The sequence below is a fragment of the Elgaria multicarinata genome, chromosome 9 (genome assembly GCF_023053635.1).
Source record: "Elgaria multicarinata webbii isolate HBS135686 ecotype San Diego chromosome 9, rElgMul1.1.pri, whole genome shotgun sequence".
Taxonomy (NCBI): Eukaryota; Metazoa; Chordata; class Lepidosauria; order Squamata; family Anguidae; genus Elgaria; species Elgaria multicarinata.
The window spans coordinates 7,952,655-7,966,590 of NC_086179.1; the positions used below are offsets into that span (position 1 = coordinate 7,952,655).

Genomic DNA, 13,936 nt, shown 5'->3' on the forward strand with positions numbered 1-13,936 from the left:
GATTCAGGATCCACCCCAAGGAGACAGTACGGATTTGCAGTTGCAGGCTTTTCACACACCAACGCAGAGCAATGGGGAGAAGCCATAAAACAGCAGCTCCCACAAAGCTACAGCACTTTAAGCAATGCCTTCTGGGACATTTAAGCTGGGGCCGATCCTCAAAGGCGGCCTTAGGTGTCCAGCCTTTGTATTCTGTTTCACGTATTTCAGGGCGGAACCCTATGCATGTTTAGACAGGAAAAAAAGTCCTACAACTCCCAGCATTCCCCAGCCAGCAAAGCATCTGTCTTAAATCCCCAGACAGAGGCTATGCTGGCTGGAGAATAATGGGAGTTGTAGGACTTTTTTCTAAACGTATCAGACCTGCAACTCTCCCCCATGTTTCCAAAGCCATGTTCATATTGCTCTCTGCCTCCAAGCTGGGTGTCATGTGATGGAAGCAGGGCTTAGGAGTGTGGGGTTTGCGGGGGCTTGCTGAAAGGGACCTGGCAATCATTCAAGCCACGTTGATAAAAGACGGCAGCTTTGGCTGGTGGTGAAGGATCGTTATGGTTTGGAGAGCTGAACATTGCCGTTTTCCTTGACACGCTGCCCAAGGAGAGAGACTTGCCTGGGACTGGGAAAAGCAGCACGAACTGACCCATTTTAACTGTGCCCTCCGCCATAGCAAGTGGAGTTCAGACTCACCACTGCCCTCCCCAACCACCCCGCCCCCCACCCCAGCCAAGGGCTGCTGGCTTCCGGGATGACGTGGTGCAAGTTAATTTGTTTTGACCGAAATCTCCGCACTTACGCGGCTAACACCACCGCGTTGTGTCTGGCGTAATGAGAGCTTGAAACTGATCCCATGACGTTTCTGGGGATTTAACACAGAGGCTTTTTGAGACAGCTGCAAAGCTGCTATTCCTGCCGACGCGAAGCGTACTCACCCAGAGTGCTCAGATCAGAGCCAGACCTGAAGAGGGCTGAAGCAAGTAGCTGGAACTGGGGGTGGAAGGAAAAAAGAGATTGTTCATTTCAGCGTTTCCAAAGGGGACATAAAGCCTTCTTGATCAACAGCAATTAAAAGGCCCTTCGTTGGGGGGTTGGAGGGGTTGTCTTCTAACACGTAAAACAGCCAAGCTGAGGATTCGCATCCTACTGGCAATAAATTCTGAGGTATCAGCCCCTCTGTTTTTACCTCAAATCTTTCCAACCACAATCATTTATTAAGCTGTCACCTTGGCACATCACAAAAGCCAGCAAGCTCTCGACAACAACAAAAACGCTGCTCATTACAAGCGAGTCAGACTAAACTATCAAGCTCGTCTCCAGCGGAATGGAAACATAGCACGAAGCGGTAGGAAGACTTTTCTCACTATTTCAAAGAAAATAAAAGATGTATACACTTCCATATGCAACTTCGTGCTCTGCCTCAACGTGAACTTTGAAGTGGCTTGTTCTCAGATTAAATTTTATGTGGACGCCAGACTTTCCTAGGCGTCGGGGGAAACCAGCTGAAATGGAGCCGTATGTGAGGAGCTAGACAACGTGCCCTCAGGCTGTTTGCTTCCCTCGAGGCCAAATTCAGGGGAGGTTTTCACAACATTCAGACGCACATGTGGTTCTTGGACAGGGAGAGAGGCCTTGGTCGCCAGCTGTGACCCAAGGCTGGACTCCAAGGCTACTGGACCAGACGCCTCCAGCACACGGTGCCAAGATCTTACGTAAGCAAAGCAATGGGTTAGAAATCTGTCCAAAGACCTATCCTTGGTTTAAAAGCTTACTCCTGGGTATGACACACACAATGCAGAGCTTAATGGAATTCGCTGCCACAAGGTGTCACGAAGGCTGCTAGCACAGATGGTGCTTAGACAAATTTGTCAACAGGTCCACCTGTAGCTGGTATCCACAACAAGCTACACGGAACCTCCATGTTTGGAAGCAGAACACCTGTGGCCAGCGGTTGCCGGGGAGCTGCTCCACTCGCAAAGCTTCCCAGAGGCATCCGGTCAACCACTGTGGGACGCAGGATGTGGGACGAGACGGACCTTTGCCACTGTCCTTACTGAACGGCCATATTGGCTTGCTAAAAATCCTCAGGTGACGTGGTCACAGCTGCTTTGAAACAGCTTTGTTTTGTCTTTTCTGTTTTTAAGTCAGCAAATGCAGCGAACAGTTTCGGGAACGGTGAATACCTAACAACTAACCTGCAGGGGCTGCGACGGTCTGAAAGGTCTCTCTAGGATGGGGTAATAAGTAAAAGGCATAGTAATAAAAATCTAATTCCCCTCCTCCTTCCTCTCTTTCTCTCTGGGATACCACTGATGTCCTTCATTTATGCCACATTAGGGTAATTGAGTATCTTGCCAAAAGCTGTTCTGTCCAGAACACGCAGTTTGTTTAATTTGGCACTCTAACCTCAAACAGCTGGAGCCGTTACCGTGCACTAGTGTCAGCTCTTATATATATATATATATATATATATATATATATATACATACACACACACACACACACACACACACACACACTATTTTCTACAGTTATAGTTCCCAATTCAGGCAGCTGCCAAGAGAGGTAAAATGCTTCTCTTTGACCTCCAGTTACATTCAAGCAGAAATACATGAAAAAGCTTTCCTGAAATGTACCACCATTGGCTGAAAGTAGAATGATCATGAGCCTGAATGCAATTCCCATATTTTTTTTTAAAAAAAATGCATGCACATAGAAAACTAGCACTTCAGGGAGAACGCTGGGTGGCCCTCTCTCCCTGGGCATGCTATTTATTTATCTAAGCGGGCAGTGTGTAGGGAGGGGAAGGGGAAACATGGAAACACCCCCCACCCCGTAGGCTGAAGTGGAACATTCCAGGAAAAGTTTTTCCGCTTGATTCTGCTCAATATGAACTGGTCATGGGAGTTGGGGCCGTTCACTCAACGGAGTGAAGGGATCGGTTCACTCAAAGTACTGGGGCAATCTCTTCTCTTCGCTTCTCCGGGAGTTGCCTCTGCTGAATTCCAAGCCTTTAAGGACAAGGCTAGTACATGCTGTGCCACCAGTAAGGTTGCCATAAAAACATGAAGACCCAGTGTGGTCCGAAAACTGGACATGACTCTGAGAAGTCTTTCTTTCCTATCTGTAATATGGGAAGGAGGAACGCGGAGATGGGAACAATCTACTTAACAGTGCTGTAAGGACGGTGGGTTAAATCAACTGGGATTGTTGAGCTTGGAAAAAAGGAGGCTAAGGGGAGACATGATATTGGTGTACAAAATGATGCCTGGTGTGGAGAATGTGGAGAGGGAGTATTTCTCCCTCTCATAATACTAGAACCTGGGGGCCATCCCATGAAGCTGGTTGATGAGAGATTCAAGATAGATAAAAGGAAGTCCTTCTTCACACAGCGCATGGTTAAATGATGGAACTCACTACCACGAGATGTAGTGATGGCCACCAATCTGGATGGCTTCAAAAGGGGGTTGGATAAATTCCTGGAGGCAAAGGCTAACCGTGGCTACTAGCCCTGATGGTTGTGTGCTATCTCCAGTATTCGAGGCAGTAAGCCTGTGTGCATCAGTTGCCGGGGAACATGGGTGGGAGGGAGCTGTTGCACCATGTCCTGCTTGTTCATCCCTGGCCAATGGCTGGTTGGCCACTGTGTGAACAGAGTGCTGGACTAGATGGACCCTTGGTCTGATCCAGCATGGCACTTCTGATGTTCTTATGATGATATATTCAATTTATATCCTGCCTATGTACAGAATAACCTAGGCAGCATACAAAGTTAAAACAGTTTAAACAAGATAAAAACAATCAATAAAATAGCATCGGTAGCATAAATTTTTTAAAAACCATTTAAATAGATAAAACGGTCAATAAAACCATACAGCATAAAAACAATATAGAATGGTTAGCCATAAGATTCTGAAAAAGGGCAGGCCTGCCAGAATAACAGAGACTTTAATGCCTGCTTAAAGACATTCAAAGAAGTCAGCAGGCACATTTCAGCCGGCAGGTCATTCCGCAGCTGAGGAGCAGCAAAGGAAAGGGTCCTCCGGCATGTGACTGCCAATCTCACATTAGGCGGTTGGGCTGGAACATAGGGATGAATGAAATGAAGACCAAAAAGCATTGAGCAGATTGCGACTAGTTTGTTGTCTTGCGACGAACAAACAAGGCAGTTTGGACTGGTTGCAGAACTTCAACGGTTTCAAGTCACCAACATCTGCTTAAAATACAAGACGCTAATGGTAAGGATCAGAATCCAATAATTAATAAGGCCGTGAAATACACATTATTAAAGATATTAAGCAGTGCCAGCAGTCCACATAACAACCCTTTCAGGAAGGAACCTCTCGTGCATAGTGCTTGACTCCTAGAGGGACGCCTGCTTCCGCTGACGTTTTCTTGGCAGACTTTGCAGCGGGGTGGTTTGCCGTTGCCTTCCCCAGTCGCGGCTACCTTTCCCCCAGCTAGCTGGGTACTCATTTTACCGACCTCGGAAGGATGGAAGGCTGAGTCGACCTGAGCCGGCTGCCTGAGAACCAGCTTCCACTGGGATCGAACTCAGGCCGTGGGGAGAGTTTCGGCTGCACTAACTGCCGCTGACCACTCTGCGCCCCACGAGGCTCCTAACAACCCTTTTACAGAGGTACAAAAACAAATCTCATCCCAGGGAACCAACAATCAATCTAAACGGCAAGTCAGAACCAAAAAGCAAAGACAAGAAATTTGAATACACAGTTTCAAAAGGCTCAACAAAATTTAAAGTCTTGAGGTGTCAAACAATCAAATATAGACCACATTTATCCCCACCCCCACCCCACGGAAATGTCGCACATCTCACTTGACTAACCGGAAAGCCAGGTGTCCAGTGCTTCGGTGTTGCGCTAGTTTAGTGCGTGCGGATGTGCAAATTCACGATGGCAGCTGTGTGGCTCTGGATGTGTCACAACATGAACCAAGGAAGCTATCCCTTACCTCTTTTGTCTCCTCGGGATCTGAGTGATCCACAGTGACAAACAAGTCGTTCTGCAGGTATTTCAGTGCACTTAGTGGGTCCATCTGGGCCTTCTCTTCAAACCTGTAGAGACATGCGAGCCGAGGATTTAGTGCACAGATGCTGGAGACGGCTTAAGAGATCTTTTCTGCATCTTCCTTTGAAAGTTCAGCTGCTATAAGAAATAGCTTTAACCACCTACTTAAGGGATATAAAGCTATACATCACCATTTCTGCAGGATTGCCTGATGAAAGCAGGAGATCAGGACTCCATGCGGAATAGAGGCTCAACTTAAAAGGTGTTTGGGAGAAGGCTAGATCAAGGGGATTGGCTTGGATTTTAACTTGATTGAACCAATAAAAAACTTGGGGACACCCAGAACAAGAAGCTTTCACATTCAGTGACTGCAAGGCACTGAAGTTACAAATACCACTCAACAGTAGCAAAAACTCGAATAAATGCACTTAACCTAAGGTGGTGAGGGAGAGAATACAGCCACAGATGTCCGCTGCTAAACTGGAATTATTTTTACGGGCTATCTATCCTTCTGGGAAGTGAATTACAAGACTGGTAGGATAGCAAAAGCCTCATGTTTATTATTGAAGAATTTTGCCTTCAGAACAACAAAGAAACCACCTTGAGGCCCAGTATTGGGCAAAAGGCGGGATACTAATAATAATAATAATAATAATAATAATAATAATAATGAAGAAGAAGAAGAAGAAGAAGAAGAAGAAGAAGAAGAAGAAGAAGAAGAAGAAGAAGAAGAAACTCAAAACTGCACTAAACCAGTTCTTCAGAGAAAAAGGTTTAGTGTTTTTGAGTTACTTCTGGCTTCCTGTAACTTGAGCCCATTAGTTCATGTCCTGCACTCTGGGATGATTGAGAAGAGATCCTGGCCCTCCTCTGTGTGGCAACCTTCCAAGTCCTTTAAGAATGCTATCACATATCCTTTCAGTCTTCTCTTCTCAAGGCTAAACATGCCCAGTTCTTTCAGTCTCTCCTCATGGGGCTTTGTTTCCAGACCCCTGATTATCTAGGCCCTACTACTCAACTATGAAAATCATAAGAACGTTAAGTAGAGCTGTGCTGGATCAGACCAAGGTCCATCTAGTCCAAGATTCAGTTCACAGTGGCCAACCAGCTGCCTGCGTGAAACCCACAGGGGTGCAATTGCACCTTCCCACTCATGTTCCCCAGCAACTGGTGTACACTGCCTCTGATACTAAAGGTAGCCGATAACCATCAGGACTAGTAGCCATGAATTTGTTAAATCACCTTTTAAAGCCATCACTACCTCTTGTGGAAGTCAATTCCAGTTTAACTGCGCTGCATGACTTGCCTTTCCCCTAGTCTAAACAGTCCCAGATGTTGCAACCTTTCCTCATAGGGGAGCAGCTTCAGCCCCTTGATAATTTTAGTTGCTCTTTTCTGCACTTTTCCCAACTCTTCAATATCCTTTTTTAAGTGCCTGGAAGAAGGGAGTTCAGGAGGAGCTGGTTTTTAGTTCTAAGTGCTGCTTCCCTGGAACTGAGGGTTGGAGATGTGTATCCTGCTGTTGTGCAACTTGATCCCTTCATGGCCATCACACACTACAATACGCCTAGCAGTAAATGTTTGCATTTGTGGAGCACATAGGAAGGGACCTTTAATTTCCACTGCCTTTCTAGTATCTGCAAGGAACAGAAATACAACCGCATGCATGTAGATTCTTATAAAGCAGGTTAAAACTGGCCATCTTCTAAGACACTCTTCTAGGGATTGACGGATCTACTGCAATTTCACAGACCGCTCACACGCAAATTCCAACTGAAAGGGGAGGGTCAGCCACAGAATGCGGAATATTAACGCTGCTGCCACAAAAAGAGAAACGCTGGCTCGCCTGGGATGCTTAAGACAGGGGCTGCTCTCCTGGGGCCGAGAAAGAAAAGAACTGTGTGTCTTTGGTACAAAAGGAAGCCAAGAGTTGAGGAGGGCTGGATTTCACAGAAACAGTTCAAGACCTGCCAAGCGTTTGCCTGCAGGCTTCCAAATTTTAATTAAAAATAGTCAGCACTTATGAGTTCCTCAAATAAAAATACCATATAGGATTTCATGAAAATGATTACACACAGAGACACACGCACACTCTTGGCTGACAGTAATTAGGTATCTTGAGACCCTGTTATCCAATGAGACTCAAAGATGCTTATAAAGTAACTGGATAAGATTGTGACGATTTCCCCCCATGTGGCCTCACTCCTTAGAGAAAAGCGACTCGGTGCTGCAGTCTCCTGCAGGCCTGTACCTGTGCTTCCTTATTAGGTATTTGCAGTGGCGTAGCAGGTATTCCTTGGAAGGCCGACAGAGCTTCAGGGACCAGAAGTCATCCAGCCGCATCTTTGGAGAACAGGATTTGCCTGGATTCCCTCCAAACAAATAATGAACCTTGAAGGACAAGAATGAAGATGTCTGATCATGAATACCAGCATGTTCAATCAGAATGTGGAGTAAGCCAGCGTAAGACCCAAAAAAAAAAGAGACAGCTGCGCCAATGTTTTTGTCGTTCCAGATGTGTTTTGAGAATACTTCTCCATCACGGGAAATCCTTGATTTCATCACAAAACTTACAAAAGGATATCTTAGAACTTCTTGCTCCTAACTCATTCAAGGAAAACTACAGCTGTCTCTTTCTTGACTTATTTTGGCTTTACAGCTGCTTGGTTGTCGAGCCCAGCCTTTGACAAGCTATGTTTATTGTGGGTGCACTTTGCACCCCCTGAAAAGGCAGAGCAGAAAAGTAGCAACAGTCCTGCATCCCCACCTGACAGGGGAGTACAGAGCATGACGCAGGATCTGGAAAGGATGTACAGATGTCGGCACACACCATCCCATTATTTCTGTCCAGGAAGACAGAAGACGTTACGTTCTATTCAAGAAATGCCCGCATTCTTTTCTTTTTTCAAACATCCGTAACCTACTGCTGAACTCGGCGGTAGTTTAAACACCAAACTACCACTGGTCAATTAGGAAACCCTACAGCAGAAAGTATACCACTGCTGTGAACACACCTACAGCAAAAAGTTTAAAGAAAAGGAGAGAACTGGAGAAATGACCTGTATACTGAAAGGTACTATGGAAATGAATTAGGTATGTATTATGTATGTATGTATTATTGCATTTACATCCCACCTTTTTTCCTCCAAGGAAGCCAAAGCGGCATACATAATCTTCCTCCTCTCCATTTTATCCTCAGAACAACAACCCTGTGAGGTGGGTTGGGCTGAAAGTCTGTGACTGGCACAAAGGCACCCAGTGGGTTGCCATGGCCAAGTGGGGACTAGAACCCGGATCTCCCGTCTCCCAGTCCAACTCTTTAGCCACTACACTGGCTCTATGAAACCAGTTACTAGAAACCAGTTACTAGTTTCTGGGCCTCAGCCTTATGGGGCTTCTGGTTTATGTGCTCTCTGCCCTCTATGTACACTTGACCCACAGTGGGTCAAGTGTACATAGAGCCTGAGCCTGATAACTTGACATCTAGTAGCTAGAGTGTTGGACTGGGAGTCGAGAGATCCGAGTTCTAGTCCCCACTTGGCCATAGAAGCTCACTGGGTGACTTTGGGCCAGTCACACTCTCAGCCCAACCCACCTCACAGGGTGGTTGTTGTGAGGATAACATGGAGAGGAGGAGGATTATGTACACCGCCTTGGGTTCCTTGGAGGAGAAAAGGCAGGATATAAATGTAAGAATAATAATAGTAATATCAACGAACGATCCAGGCTGGTCCGGAGGAGGATGACCTCATTGCTCCACGATGCAGCCCACCTCCCACCAACAGAAAACAACATGTACACAATGACCCAGAGGACCCCAGGTCACCGCCAGCACAGAGCAAGGGTCCTACACCTCTTGTCACCTTAGAGTGGCAACCCGGAAAGCCACCATCTGCCTCAGAGGCGCTTCACCCTGTCCTTTAATCATACCTGGTGTGATTAACAAGACCACACCGTGTCCCAACGGGCTTACCTTGTGCAATTCATCATATACAAGCTGGTGTGCAAAGCGTGGGCAGGGCTCCTCCTCTTGAAGGCTTTTGCTCGGATTCTCTTTGGCTGCTTGATCGTTCTTGTAGACACAAGACCTGAAATGCAGCAGTAGTTGAAGCACCCCACACCTGCTTGGCATCAGGAGTTTACCAGCGGGGTTTATGTAGAATGTTCTCTCTCACGAGAGAAGTCCTTTCTAATAGCAGAGTTCAAACTACCTACCATCCAAATAAAGGCCTACCTAAATCTAGAGTTATGTCAGACGTAAGAAAGCTCAGGGGATTTAGAATCAGCGTCATGTTGGGGTTTTTTAAAGGGCTTTTTACAATGAAAGAAGCTATTGTGAACGGCAACGAACTCTCATGAAAGCCATCGTGCTAAATAAAAACTTTGCCAGGATGTTTCTCAAGCAGGAGGGAGAAACATGTCCAAGAAAAACAGGTTTAGGCAAATTCACGGAGGAGAGCATCTAATAAGAGCTATCAGCCATGGTAAGTAAATTAAACCACCAATATACCTGGTTTATACAGGTAGTGCATCTTTAAATGCTTGGGACCGGGGTGCAGCCTTCCTGCTCTGCTTATGATCTAACCCCAGATAATATTGGTTGGCCAGTGTCAGAAACATTTCAACTCCCATCAGCCCCAGCCAGCATGACCGTCAAATTTGATGGGAACTGTTGTCTAACAACATCTGGGAATTCACACATTCACATCCCTAGATGGGTTCTGATTGAATAGGCTCTTCTTTCATTCAACAGGAAGGAGTTAAAGAACAAGGTTCTAGATAGCAATGCTGGGTTGTATCCAACGTTAGTGTAACTTAAATTCCATTCATTTCAATGGGGCTACTCTAAGTAGGACTAACACTGGATATAGCCCTTATATCTTATGATGCTCGCTGCACTTTGGCATGGTATCTCTGGGCATGTCTACACCTACGGGTGTAGAGGGCCGGAGAGGGGGCGATCCCGGACTTACCGACTTCTGGGATCGTAGCCCTGTGTCTATACAGCCGCGCAACGTCCTGGATAGGAGGAGGGACATAACTCGCATTGTGGCACCATTTTTCCAGCGAAAAATACGGTTAAAAAAAACCCTCGCGTACCCCATGTCCAGTTCCCGGCTCCTCACATTTATTCATGCAGAGCCAGGAACAAATGGGATGGTTGCCCACACGTCCCATGAACGATCCCAAGACTGCGAGAAAAGCCAGGATTAAATCCATCCTGGCTATCCCGGGGAAATGGAGGGATCGTCCCTCCCTGCCCCCGGGATCCCCTGTGCATCATGTGGACGCAAAGGGATGATCCTGGGGCGATCCCCGGGATGTCGCCCCGTCTAGCTATGCCTTCCCTCTCTGCAAAACCACCTTTGTATTTTGATTTTTTAAAAAGCCCTTCCTGAAGCACCTTTACTTTGCCTGTTCCTCCTGTGTTACCAAAGATTCCCTCTCCCAAATATTCACTGTGAATTCCTGCCCTTTCTCCATATTGCAGCCTTGCCCATCTATTTTAGCACACATTTTTATGCCACCCTTCAGTTTAATGAAGTTCCCAGGGTGACTCACCACAGTCATAAAAAGAATGTAATGTTAAAAACAATGTCACACGCAGCAGAACAGCAAAGCCATCAAATCCAGCCGTGCCAGCAAAATAACCGGCTGAATTATAACCACCTTAGACATGCTAGAAAGCCTGGGCGAATAATAAAAGTATTTGCCTGACACTGAAAGGACATCGAATTCAGGGCCAGGTGAGCACTCCCTTCACCTGCCCCTAGTAGAGAGAATTCCACGTTCAGGATGCCATAAACGACGAGGCCTTTCTCTCCAGATACCATAACAGACTTGGAGAAGGACCTCTGAGGATGACCTTAGTATCGGAGGGACGCTCGTGAGGAAGAAAGGTAGTCCTTAGCCAGCCTTTAAAAGGTACACACCAACACATTGCATGGTGCGTGGAAACAAGCCAACAGTAAGGACAGTGTGACGAGAAATTGTGATCCCTTTGGGCGGTCCTAGCAGCTCTTATTTTAGACCAACTGAAATTTCCAGCTGAAGGGAGTCCCGCATACCATGCACTATAATTTCCGTGCCACTTCCTTACAGGGCCTATCACAACTTCAGTGCTGACTAATTAGTGTAGCTTTCAATGTGTGTAAAAATCACAGTAAGGTATTTCTACAGGATTTTTAAAACTATCTAATTAAGAGAAGCTTCTCCAAAGATCCCATAAGCCCCCAAAGTCCCCTGCTGACTCAAACTAAGAAGTCACTACCACCAGAAGAAAAAAATGCCCCCATGCAACACGTGCTGAAGGAAAAGGAACCTTTAATTTCCTGGCATATCTAACCACTTTGTTGAAGTTGTCCCTTTGAGTTCTTCTCTCCGCAACCCATGAGTGCCAGAAACATTTCCCCGCTTTTGAAATGCTGAGATGGTCAACATTCCTGACACTATGCCAGAATCTAGGTACAATTTACTAAGCCCTAGTCTTGGAGAAGAATATATCTAGGAGGTGCATTCCCAGCCTTTTCTTTTCTTTTATGACCTTTAGATATCACCCACTAAACAAGAGTCCTCGGGGCAGTTTACAAAAAAAGAAAACTGATATATAAGAGATAAAACCAGCATCAAAGGATAAAGGAAGCTCGGAGAATGGCAACAAGGGAGAGGGCCTTTTCAGTGGTGGCCCCTCAATTATGGCATGATCTCCCCAACGAGGCTCGCCTGGCGCCAACATTGGTATCTTTTCGGCGCCAGGTCAAGACTTTTCTCTTCTCCCAGGCATTTAACAGCATATGCTGAGTTTTTTAACTGACCCCAGAATAGTTGTTTGTAAATGGATATTGTCTGTTTTTGTTTGTATTTTATGCTTTTTATGGTTTTAAATTCTGTATATTTCTTTTTAATGTTCAGTTTTTAACTTTTGTAAACTGCCCAGAGAGCTTCGGCTATGGGGCAGTCTATTATTATTATTATTATTATTATTATTATTATTATTATTATTATTATTATTATTAATAATAATAATAATAATAATAATAATACCACTACCAGCGGGCTTTCTCCGCTGTGGCACCCCGGTTGTGGAATGAGCTCCCCAGAGAGGTCCGCCTGGCTCCTACACTGTACTCCTTTCGTCGCCAGCTGAAGACCTTTTTATTCACTCAGTATTTTAACACTTAATTTTAACTTAAATTTAAATTATACTGTTTTAACTCTGTATTTTAACCTTATATCAATTTTGCTGCATGGTTTTATCCTGGTTGTGCTTTTATATTGTATTTTGTATTTGTATTTTTAACTTGTTGGTTGTTTTATGATGGTTTTAATTTTTGTGAACCGCCCAGAGAGCTTCGGCTATTGGGCGGTATAAAAATGTAATAAATAAATAAACACCAAGACCACCTTTGCAATGCACAGTTATGGGTGCATTTGTACACATCTTTCTTCTGATTCTTCTACATTGTTTGTGGGGTGAACAGATGAGGGCTAAATTACATTAACAGGTGTATTTGAACCTGTTCCTAGTTCATCCTAACAAATATATGCAAAACATTTAACCTGACTTTTTTTTACCAGTTCATTCGCCTGCACATGTGCTTCCCTGGAGCAGTGCTGCTGCTTTCTCTGGGCATGTGATAAACTTCAAGGACGGTTAAGCAGGGCGGACAAACTGCTCCTCAAGCCATCCGCACCATTTTACGAACATCGCAGCGCATAATGCCACGTCTGCTTGCCCGTTGTCAGAGGGATATGAATCCTGCAATACGTTCTGCCACCGCACAAATCTATCGGCACACCACCACAAAGAGCCATGCACTTTCCTTTTCCCCCAGAGCGGGGGGGGGGGGAGGGACCTTTTGCCGCTTACCAGCTGTTCCGTACAATGTCATAAATCCAGAAAGAATTCCGAACATTCTCTTCCCTTTTCTCTTTGTCTTTGCTGAGTCCTGACAACACATGGATTTCGTTCAGTTCTGGATCGATGGTAGCTCTTTGGGTGAAACCAGTCATTGGAACTGTTAATGGAGCGGGGGGGGGGGGGGGCGGGGGAGAGAGAGAGGAAAACAAAAGAATATTTAGATTTCATGATGGGAGCTACTTGTGAGTGAGTTGCTGCTAAACACATCTATTTGAACAGACAGGCAAGATGGCAGACCACTAGATGGCAGAAAAATCACAGAATTCAGAAATCTAATCCAGATTTCTTGCTCTAGCTCAGGATCAGAATCAGCTTCGCCATTCAGCTACCCCATACCTGCACCTTGCTCCGATATATATGCCAACTTTCACAACAGCAATTTCTTTATGAGATGAACTTTACAGCATCTGCTCTTTGATAAGCATGATTTTTGAGGTTGTTAGTGCAGCTTTTAAAAAACATCCTTCTGCTACTTCTGTTCTGAAAACGTCCTGGAACGACAGGTGGCATTGCATGACACTTCAAACCAAAGTTTAAAAGGCTTCGCAACAGATTTCTGTTCTGAAGCCGTTTAAGCTTTGTTCTGAAGTTTCGTGCAGCACCACCTGTCATTCCAGGGTATAGCAAATACCTATTAGATCAAAGCCAGCATGTATCGGAGAGGCACTAATATACATGCACTGTTAGGAACACAAGAATGTAGGAAGCGAACTCATACGGAGTCAGACGATTGGTCCATCTGTCAACACTGACTGGCAGTGGCTCCCTGGGGGTTTTCTTCCTTCCTTCCTTCCTTCCACATGCAAAGCAGGGCTCTGTCACTGAGCCACTGGCCTTCTCCTGACGTAACGTTCACACACACTTTGCCTACCACCCAGGCAATGGCTCAGTTCAGACAACACATTTCTCAACGATGGTTTTAGAACTCCACAGAGGAGATTTTACACCGCCGTTGAGATATGTGTTGCCTGGTGGGAAAACTCCACCCCACGGTGGA

At 45.5% G+C, this 13,936-nt stretch overlaps 1 protein-coding gene across 1 annotated transcript in view; it reads right to left on the reverse strand.

Moving 5' to 3' along the window:
- The window catches only part of MKLN1 (muskelin 1), a 111,262-nt gene that overhangs the window by 8,951 nt on the left and 88,375 nt on the right, over positions 1-13,936 (reverse strand). The window contains exons 13-17 of the mRNA XM_063134675.1: positions 12,889-13,036; positions 8,992-9,106; positions 7,270-7,409; positions 4,963-5,065; positions 930-984 (exon numbers count right to left, since the gene is read on the reverse strand). Of these exons, the coding sequence (XP_062990745.1) occupies positions 930-984; positions 4,963-5,065; positions 7,270-7,409; positions 8,992-9,106; positions 12,889-13,036 (561 nt within the window). The remainder of the gene's footprint in view (positions 1-929; positions 985-4,962; positions 5,066-7,269; positions 7,410-8,991; positions 9,107-12,888; positions 13,037-13,936) is intronic.